This window comes from Armigeres subalbatus, chromosome 2 (assembly GCF_024139115.2).
Source record: "Armigeres subalbatus isolate Guangzhou_Male chromosome 2, GZ_Asu_2, whole genome shotgun sequence".
Lineage (NCBI taxonomy): Eukaryota > Metazoa > Arthropoda > Insecta > Diptera > Culicidae > Armigeres > Armigeres subalbatus.
The window spans coordinates 404,120,886-404,131,807 of NC_085140.1; the positions used below are offsets into that span (position 1 = coordinate 404,120,886).

General features: G+C 41.6%; 1 protein-coding gene across 1 annotated transcript in view; it reads right to left on the reverse strand.

Moving 5' to 3' along the window:
• Positions 1-10,922, reverse strand: part of LOC134213332 (neural-cadherin) — a 98,232-nt gene that overhangs the window by 8,525 nt on the left and 78,785 nt on the right. Inside the window, exons 9-11 of the mRNA XM_062692316.1 lie at positions 5,343-5,584; positions 2,730-2,939; positions 2,423-2,593 (exon numbers count right to left, since the gene is read on the reverse strand). Coding sequence (XP_062548300.1) covers positions 2,423-2,593; positions 2,730-2,939; positions 5,343-5,584 — 623 coding nt within the window. The remainder of the gene's footprint in view (positions 1-2,422; positions 2,594-2,729; positions 2,940-5,342; positions 5,585-10,922) is intronic.

Consider the following 10,922-nt stretch of genomic DNA (forward strand, 5'->3'; position numbering starts at 1 on the left):
GTACCCATATATTTTTAGAGCTTAAAGCGAAGCGTTGGGGAACCGTTTTCCATGAAAGTTACTGTTTTCATAGCAATTTTCATACAAACTTCAAATCGCGTGTGCTCACTCAATTTACATCCAAATTAGCTAAAAATTTAGGTGGGTTAATAAAAAGGCAAATGTAATCGTTTAAGCATTGGGGGGCAAAAAAGTCAAAATTTGAAACACTCTAATGTTCATGACTGGTTGATCTCAGATAGCTATCGAGTGCAGTTGACCTGGTAGACCAAATAATCCAAACTCCAAAACCAATTGTAGATCCTAGAACATCTGGTTTGGGTATATCTGAGCTGCAAATCATACTCGTGGGCTCTAAAGACTTGTATGGACATGACTGGTCGATTTCAAATAGCTATCGAGCGCAGTTGACCTGGTAGACCAATTGATCCAAACTCCAGAACAGTTTGGAGAACCGAGAACATCTGGCTTGGGCAAAACTGAGTGAAATATCGTACATATGGCCTCTACGAACTGGCATGGACATGACGGATTTCCATTGGCACGGGTTTTCGTAGTTTTTTTCGGCAAAATTTGCATATCATCTTTCATCAGTTATAGAGGTCGTTTTGGAGTCGCTAGGAATGTCCAGCAGAAACATATTGTTCACACATAGTATAGTCAATACTAGAATAGTGTTATGAAACATTTTTGGAACCTGTAAGTGTTGTTCACACTGAAATTTGTCATGTAAAATAAATTTTACTATATTTTGGAAAAACCATCCTTACTCACGCCCCTCCAGGGAAAAAATGAGCTTCCCTAGAAACATACCTTACCAGTACGGTGAAACTAGATGATATGGGTAAACATTCGTAAAAGAATTGTGAAAATCGGTCGAGAGACGGCTGAGAACCAGCTGTTTGAAAATTTAGTTCCCATGATTTTCTGATCACGGTATTCGGCGTGATTATTTGACATTTTACGGATGTTCTGGATCTAACGGAGGGCCACGGTGGACATGTATAAACCACAACATCAACTCCAAACTCAGAATATAAAAACAAATGCATCTAAAAATATCTTGGTGCTTTACGATAAAATTAGGTCTGCCCTGTACAGTACAAATATGCTGCACCATATTGGTACAGTACTCCCATATGAATTTTATCAAAATAAAAGCACTTATTATCGTAAGCTATGTACAGGAGATAATGTACATTGGGGTCGTACACTAATTACGTACGCACTTATGGAGAGAGGGGGGACTGCCTTTTTCTAACGCTTCATATAAATAAAAATGATTTGTATAGGAAAAATCTTACATGGGGGGAAGTGGGGGTTGAAAAATCCAGAAAAATTGCTTACGTAATTAGTGTACGGCCCCATTATGCATTATATCTTATCATCACTTTTTTCTTAAAGTTTTACATTTTCTATAAACTTGCGTAATTTATAGTTTTCTCATACATTCTGTCGACCCCAAACTACCATTCTTTAATGCACCCATAGTGAAAATTCGAAACAAAAAAGTAACAGATTTGATACACTGCCGTGAATAGGAAACCCACCAAAGATGGGACAGATATGCGATTCACGACAGTACAGCACACAGAAATACAGGTAAATACGTTTAGTAATGAGACTCGTAAACTAGATGCTCGGAACATTGTTGTTTTCTCTTTTCACTGCTGCTGCCAGCTGTGATTTTCAGCGAAATTTACAGTCGGTACCTTAATAATGAAACTGTTGAATGGATATGGTTTCAAAATTCTCCGAACGCAGGTTCAACCATAGTTGCATAGTCTGTCGAGCTGCTGAATGCGCCTCGATAACATGGAAACTGATTGTTTTCTACATCAACTAGAAAGCTCATGTGAACTTAGTTAGGGAGATGCATTGCAATTCGAATCATCATATTAAAGCCCATCTTTCGACATTGCGAAGGAAGTTTCAAAACTCGACTTTCCAGGATTTCTAGTACTTGGTGACCCTCGATGAATAAAGGTACAGTTTGAGCTGACAAAAAGAATCTATAACAAGATAACGTTCAATAAATCACTCATTTTTATACTCAAAAGTAATTATAAGTAAAAGTAATGACTGAAAAACGAACTACAAAATAAAGTATAAAACAGTATTGAATGACATTGAAAATAAAAACAAATTTTAAATGAATTCGTTCCAAACTTGTTGCTTTTCAAATCCTAATAGGGAATAGATAACTCAATAAAGTAGGATCTTGTCAGAATAAAAGGTTGTTTGCTCGACTGGAGAACATTCCCAATCGATTAATCATGCAATTGTTCATGTTGACTTTCTGAATCGTCCGGGTCCATCATTAGAGACCAAAATACGGTGGGCTCGTCTCTATTTTAATTATTAGATGTAAGCTCGGAAGTACAACTTCCCTAAATCAAAAACTGAACACAATAACACTCACCTGATTGTAGCGAGCTCAACGAACCGGCCGTGCTGCCACCGCCCTCGTACGCGTAGTTCCTCAGGTCGTCGAACGGTGGCGCATTCGGGTCGCTGTCCGCCCGCTTCTTGTGCTCCTCGATGAACATACCCACGTTCGGCTCATGACCGGGTCCCATCGTCATGACCGGATCTGCGTTTCGTGAATAGAAAGCGAGAGACACAGAATGTGATGGACATAAAATTCAATTCAGTACTCGGAAAAAAGGAATATTCCATTAGGCCACCGAAAGAGTCGCCTATATGGTCGCGTATCGTATTATACTCACACATCAGAGGCGGCATTTTGCACTGCGTCAGCTCCGGCATCGGTCCGATCGGGATCTGCAGTGGGGTGATATCGTAGGCGGTCATGTCGTCCTCGCCGCCGCCCTCGTCGTCGTAGTTGATGATGTTCTCCCGGACGTCGTCATCCGGTCCCGGGTACTTGATGTGCGACTCACGCCTCCGATTGTACACCACAAATACCAATACCAGGACTGTTGTTGTTGTTGTTGGCCACATTCGGGACGGCAGTATTACAGTTCAGGTGGAAAAGCGGATTATGGGCAATAGGGCAAACCGAGAGAAAATGGACAAAATGATGGGAAAGCAGATCAGTATGTTGTGCTGGTTTCGATCCGTTAATAGTTTAAACTGAAGCAGCTTCCGGTTGCGTCTCCACGCTTAGGTGGGTAGTAAGAGCCTGTGTTTGTTTCTAAGAAATGAACTTATGGTTGGAACGGAAGTAGCACACGCTGTGTACAAGAGTGAGGCTTAGTGGCGAGCAATGTTCTAAAAACTTATAAATTGTGTATGCTTTGCATAAAATAGGGAATAAAAAATGCCTTTCATATTTACATTTCAACTCTTGACTTCTAAAGTTTATTCATTGACGGAAGTTTTGAAAATTATCTTGATATCTTTAGAATGGAGGGCTCTTCTCACGAACCATTTGGATCTTAATTGCTCGTTGAAACTATGTTGGAAATTTCAAATACATTTGGAAAATAAGTTGCACCCTACTGTACACACTTTACCTATGAAGTGTCTCTATTCTTTAGGAGGGACACAATAACGAAAACTTGAGTCAAGCACTTAGATGCCACCATGATAGAAATACTAAACTGGAAATAGCAATAACATACCAATTGGTATGGCGATGCGATGCGGAATGTGCAAACTGACTCGTTACCAGAAGGAAATGAAGCAAAAAGGATGAGTTTGTGTGTGAGTACGTGCAATCGAGGGAAAAAATATACGGAACTAGCTTCTTTTTTTCCGAAGCGACAATGTCGTAACAACAATGAAATCGAACGACGACTGTGACGAAGCTTGCGCTATTTGTATTACGAAAATGGATCTTCTGGGTGGAGCACATTTCTATGTGGCAATAATGGGAAGCAATGGCGTAGAGTCGATATCAAGAGATATTTTCGATACAACTTTGCCTCATTGGTATTGGATAATGTGTTTTGCTTGTGGTACGTGGTTTAAGTTCCATAAACACTAAATATTTCAATTTTGTTCGTATTACAATAAGGTCGTAGAAATGATGTTTTTAAATTGCAATTTGAAAGTGTCTTATTTGTAAATGGTTCAAGAGTTGAGACAGGAAAAAGTTAAAGAGCATAGCGAAAAAAAAATTGTTTTAAAAATAATTTTAAAAGCTACGAACTTGAAAATAATAAATAAGGATTTTGTTTATTTGAATGCGATTTCCGTCAGCAATGAAACCGTATCAAAGCCTACGATAACAAAATGATCCAGCATCAGTCTCCGATAACCCTCTCGCCTCAGTTTTGTTGTCCATTCCATTACGTATTCCGGTCCACATTCTGTGTGGCTAACGTGCATGAAACCTAACTAACGCTAAAGCTATGATCTAGGGGGAAAAAACAACAAGCCATACTCACGTATCAGCGTACTGACACACGCAACCAGCGAGATGATAAACCCCCTGGACGGTGTCAAAACTCCGGAGGCCAGCAGTTCCAACTCGCAGTGCATTCCGGTATAGCCCAGAGGGCACACGCACTCGAACCGCTTCGGCGGGCTGTAATCGCGACAGCGACCCCCATTCTGGCATGGATGCCACAGGCACTCGTTGCTGTTAACGCACTGGGGGCCCGACTTCTGGTATCCCGTTGGGCATCTGCTCGATCCACCAACCAGCCAACCGACATATTTTTTTCAGGTTTTGAGGACATATACGACAACAAGAACGGCGACACATTGACACGGGGTGGGGGTGGTGTTCAAGTGCGTGTTGTTTTTTCGACCGGGTAGTTGGTGGTGAGGGTGGTGAAATTGGTTTGTTTGTGTATTTTTGTGGTACGATAGCACGAGGCAAATAAAAAAGTTTTGTATGGTGCCATAAAACCGAGAACAAGAAGAAAAGAAAACGAAAAACATGAAACTAGCTATTCTAGGTGCTTACTTACCAACCTTAAGGCTAAAGTTTATTTTTCATCGCATCCCATCGGTACGGTGAGTTTAAAACGTTGTGTAATTGTCATTTGTGGTTTGGTTGTACAGGCTGTCTATAGGGTCGTTCGCATAAATAAAACAATGTTGGAAAAATCATTGGAGCCGTTTTGCAAATAAAAATGATTTCTCCAACATTAAGTTTTGTCACACCCTACTAAATAAGGCAGAGATCGTTTCTAGCAGGTCTAATGTTTTCGTTCAGATTTAATACATAATTCAAAATGATAATGAGATAAGGCGGTGTCGGGAACATGCAAACAGTGCCATAAAACTACGAACGTCTAACATTATGGTTAGTTATGTAACGAATACAATATTTATGTACAAATCAAATAAATCGAAGTTCGGAGTAGCAACCAGAAAAGCTAAACGGCTGAAAAAAACAAAATCAATGTAACACGAGAATTGCTCACTCAATATTATTAGCAGACACACAAGAATGGCGGCCAGCGCGCCCATGCTCAGCTTCAGCGTCTGGCCCTCCTGGATGAGTTCGCAGTTCTCGCCCCAGAACCCATCGGGGCAATCGCAGCGGTAGCGCAGCTTCGGCTCCTGATTGATGCAGATGCCGCCGTTCAGGCAGGGCAAATCCAGACACTCGTTCCGGTCCATGCATCCTTTGCCGTCGGGCGACATGACACGACCTTCACCGCAACTGTTATCGAAAGGTCGTTAGTTGGGACGAGTGGGGTTAGAGAACGTTTGTTAGTGTGAAAAAGAGAGTCGGATGAAAAAGCGGCCACAAAACCTCAGTTAGTTGGATGATAATGTGAACACGTTGAAGGAACGGATAGACGTTAGATGATGATGCTGATAGGAATATGAATGATTGTGGCATAAATGGGATAATAAAAGGAGGAATTCATGCGGATTCTGGGGTGTTTAAGGAAGAGATATTGTGATTACATTTTATGCCTCGAGATTACAGTTGAGAGACGATGGAAATAGCAGAACCGTGAACGCAATCAATGATGTTTCTTCCGTCTTGATTGTTGGTTTTGATTACAATTATTGATGGAGACGGTTGCCTTGACATTAACAAGTTATTCAACTGACCAACCACCGCGTTGCCTTGAAATTCAATAGAATTTTCTTAGCTTCTCAACTGCTTTTGATGTACCACAAAATGTACAAATCCCAGCAAAATAAGATCGCCGCGCCATTTCCATACCAGTGCCCTCATTACACCCATTAAAGCGTGATGCTGTTCTCGTTACTTCTTAGCAAAAATTTACGCCCAAACGAGAATCACTTAAACTGGGAGGATATTTACGCTTGGCATGTAATCGCAAAGTATGCCCGTGAGCTGGAACCATCTCGTTGTGAGGGTACGAGAGGGTTGTGTGATAAATTATTCATATCGTTTTCTTAATTTTCGATGTTGCGCAGCGACCTAATCGCACATTTTTTCCTGCTTTTTAATACATTCTTGAAATATTTCTAAGACTTTCCCCTTGCCATCGCTACGCGATATCCAGGGAAAAGGTTTATGTTTAAACGAGAGCTAGTCTGAAGTAAAAAACAGTCAACCAGGCAACAAAACAAAAACAGATTTAGATGAATGGATGATCTTTTTTTTGCTAAATGTTTCAGCATTTGACAGAGCTCTGCTTTAATTCCTTTCAACTCGAGAAACTCAGCGTCACAAATTTATATTATTCTGAAAGCAATTATTTGTTCGTTGATTAAGTTGCTTAAATGTGAGCGCACAATAATAATAAATAATTACCGTCTGCAATTCAATCATCTCAAAATTGAAAACCACATCACTAGCTAAACATGGGATATTGTCTCTGATGTTGATTTTCCCAGTATCTATTTTTGCTCGAACGTGATACGTGGAAATTTCAATAGAGCGAATGTAACCGAGCGGTCTAATAATTGTGTCCAATTCATTCATTTGATCATATCGCACCAATGGTATGCAAATTCTTCATTAATCCCCACGGAATGCAACGCCCGCTTTACATTCCATCGAATACGATTCCACGTAAATCCTAGCTAGGACTTGTTCTGAAATGCTCGCAATTTACCGCTTCCTGGCCTATCCTTCATCGATTTTATCACCGGTCATTATGAGAGGATATTTTTCTCCCCATTTTCGCTGCCAGCGGCAGGGGCGACAATGAATGGTTTTCATTGCAATTTTTTTTCTCATAATTTATCGACTGCTTTCTTGTTCTGCGGAAATATTCAATTCAACATCGAACAGGGGAAAAAATGCTCAAATAACAAGAAATTCTTTTCCATGATATGTGCGCATTGTATGCGAAAGTGTATGACCATGTCGAACAGGCAAACGAAATAATATTTTTGATTTCGATGCAGTTTTTCGCTATTTTGCGAAATACTTGATGTCAAGAAAAAACGTATTGTTATTATTTTTTAAGTCTGCTTTGATAAAATGCGTTTTGAAGAAAATATGTTCCAATAGAACAGCGGTTCTCAGCCTGGAGTCTCGGAAGCCTCCTTTCAAGAGGCTCGGAAGCCTCCTTTCAAGAAACTCGGAAGCCTCCTTTTAAGAGGTTCGGAAGCCTCCTTTCAAGAGGCTCGGAAGCCTCTTTTCAAGAGGCTCGGAAGCTTCTTTTCAAGAGGCTCGGAAGCCTCTTTTCAAGAGGCTCGGAAGCCTCTTTTCAAGAGGCTCAGAAGCTTCTTTTCAAGAGGCTCAGAAGCCTCCTTTCAAGAGGCTCGGGCTTCTTTTCAAGAGGCTCAGGAAGCCTCTTTCAAGAGGCTCAGGCCTCCTTTCAAGAGGCTCAGAAGCCTCCTTTCAAGAAACTCAGAAGCCTCCTTTCAAGAGGTTCAGGCCTCCTTTCAAGAGGCTCAGGAGCCTCCTTTCAAGAGGCTCAGAGCCTCTTTCAAGAGGCTCAGGAAGCTTCTTTCAAGAGGCTCAGGCCTCTTTCAAGAGGCTCAGGCCTCTTTTCAAGAGGCTCAGAAGCTTCTTTCAAGAGGCTCAGAGCCTCTTTCAAGAGGCTAAGAAGCGTCCTTTCAAGATGCTCAGGAGCCTCCTTTCAAAAGGCTCAGAAGCCTCCTTTCAAGAGACTCAGTAGCCTCCTTTCAAGAGACTCAGTAGCCTCCTTTCAAGAGGCTCAGGCCTTCTTTCAAGAGGCTCAGAAGCCTTCTTTCAAGAGGCTCAGAAGCCTCCTTCAAGAGGCTCAGAAGCCTCCTTTCAAGAGGCTCAGGAAGCTTCTTTTCAAGAGGCTCAGAAGCCTCCTTTCAAGAGGCTCAGAAGCCTCCTTTCAAGAGGCTCAAGCCTCCTTTCAAGAAACTCAAAGCCTCCTTTCAAGAGGCTCCAGGCCTCCTTTCAAGAGGCTCAGAAGCCTCCTTTCAAGAGGCTCAGGCTTCTTTCAAGAGGCTCAGAAGCTTCTTTCAAGAGGCTCAGGCTTCTTTCAAGAGGCTCAGAGCCTCTTTTCAAGAGGCTCAGAAGCCTCCTTTCAAGAGGCTCAGAAGCCTCCTTTCAAAAGGCCTGGAAGCCTCCTTTCAAGAGACTCAGTAGCCTCCTTTCAAGAGGCTCAGGCCTTCTTTCAAGAGGCTCGGAAGCCTTCTTTCAAGAGGCTCAGGCCTCCTTTCAAGAGGCTCAGAAGCCTCCTTTCAAGAGGCTCAGAAGCCTCCTTTCAAGAGGCTCAGAAGCCTCCTTTCAAGAGGCTCAGGCCTCCTTTCAAGAGGCTCAGGCCTCCTTTCAAGAGGCTCAGAAGCCTCCTTTCAAGAGGCTCAGAAGCCTCCTTTCAAGAGGCTCAAGCCTCCTTTCAAGAGGCTCAGAGCCTCCTTTCAAGAGGCTCAGAAGCCTTCTTTCAAGAGGCCCAGAAGCCTCCTTTCAAGAGGCCCAAAAGCCTCCTTTTAAGAGGAACAGTAGCCTCCTTTCAAGAGGCTCAGATGCCTCCTTTCAAGAGGCTCAGATGTTTCCTTTCAAGAGGCTCTGATGCCTCCTTTCAAGAGGCTCAGATGCCTCCTTTCAAGAGGCTCAGATGCCTCCTTTCAAGAGGCTCAGATGCCTCCTTTCAAGAGGCTCAGATGCCTCCTTTCAAGAGGCTCAGATGCCTCCTTTCAAGAGGCTCAGATGCCTCCTTTCAAGAGCTCAGAAGCCTCCTTTCAAGAGGCCTCAGATGCCTCCTTTCAAGAGGCTCAGATGCTTCCTTTCAAGAGGCTCAGATGCCTCCTTTCAAGAGGCACAGATGCCTCCTTTCAAGAGGCTCAGATGCCTCCTTCAAGAGGCTCAGATGCCTCCTTTCAAGAGGCTCAGATGCCTCCTTTCAAGAGGCTCAGATGCCTCCTTTCAAGAGGCCTCAGATGCCTCCTTTCAAGAGGCCTCAGACGCCTCCTTTCGAGAGGCTCAGATGCCTCCTTTCGAGAGGCTCAGATGCCTCCTTTCAAGAGGCTCAGATGCCTTCTTTCAAGCGGCTTAGATGCATCATTTCAAGAGTCTCAGATGCCTCCATTCAAAATGCTTGGGAGCCTTCTTTCAAGAGGCTCGGATGCCTCCTTTCAAGAGGCTCGGATGCCTCCTTTCAAGAGGCTCGGAAGCCTCCTTTCAAGAGGCTCGGAAGCCTCCATTCAAGAGGCTCGGAGCGGAAGCCTTCTTCTAAGAGGGAGAAAATTCACGAGAATTTCTTGTAGAAATTTAAAAGAATTTCCTTGTAAATTCTTTAAAATTTCCAGTGGAAACACGACAGGAGTTTTCGTGAAATTCCGGGAAAATTTTCGTGGAAATTTAGAAATTTTTGGTGGAAGTTTGGGAAAATTTTCCAATGTAATTTCGGAAAAACTCCCGTATGAATTTCTCTTGAAAGTTCGGAAAAATCTCCATTGGAAATTTGGGTAAATTTTCCATGAAAATTCCGGAAAATTTTCCGTGGAAATTCGGAAAAAAAACATTCTAGTGGAAATTCATGGAAGTTTCTCTTTGGATATTTCCCTAGGAAAGTTCGGAAAAATTGTCCGTGGAAATTCGAGAAAATGCCGAGAAAATTTTCAGTGGAAATCTATCTTGGAAATTTGGATAAAATCTTCAAGGAAATTCGGAAAATATCCCGTCGGGAAAATTTCGCGTAGAAATTCGGGAAAATTTCCCTTGGAAATTCGGGAACATCCCCCGTTAAAATTCGGAAAAATTTCTCTTGGAAATTAGAGAAAATCTCCCTTTGGAATCTACAAAAAAATCACTGGGAAAATTTACCGTGGAAATTCAGAAAAAAAATCGTTCGGGACCATTGACGATGGACTATTTCTTTAAAATAAAATTCAGAAGCATTTTTTGCGCAATTTGGAAACATTTGCCGAAGGCAATTTGGAAAATTTTCTTACTCAAGTTCCGTTTAAATTTCTTTGGAAGTTCCGTAAAATTTTCCTCAAAAATATTCTAAAAATTTTCGTGGAAGATAATATTCCTGACATGAGCTGGATTACGATTTACTACGGTTTACCTTTAACTAACCTGATGCAAAAAATCATTTCACACTTTTACACTCCAGGATTACTTCCTTCATATTAGCCTCATCGTATACGAATGCAAATAAGACTTAGAAGTCATTCAGTTAAAAACTGTAGTCAGCTACAAGGCGGCAATGTCCTAAGTGCTAACGAAAGGGTAATAAAAGTAACTGCTTCATCAAACCCTTCCTGTGAACATTTTTGTATACGCAAATCTATTCGTTTCGTATGGAGCTAAAAAACAGACTCTTTCTTGTTTTCTCCATCCTAAGCTTTTAACTAATTGGTGCTTGGCTACATTGTTTTTGATGGTTTATTTTGTTTTTTTTTTTTTATTATCACATTACATAGATTCAAAATTTTATGAGAGGCTGTGCTATTCTAACTAGACATGGTTTGTTTGATTATCTGTCTTTGCTCTAACATTTGTTGATTAGAACACGTTTTGATAACCTGTGTGCTCATCCTCATCACATGTGTACTGCGGCTGACACTAAATTAAATCAAATGATAACTGACATGATAACTAATCAAATGATAAGACAAATTGCATTGGGAAATATATGTCA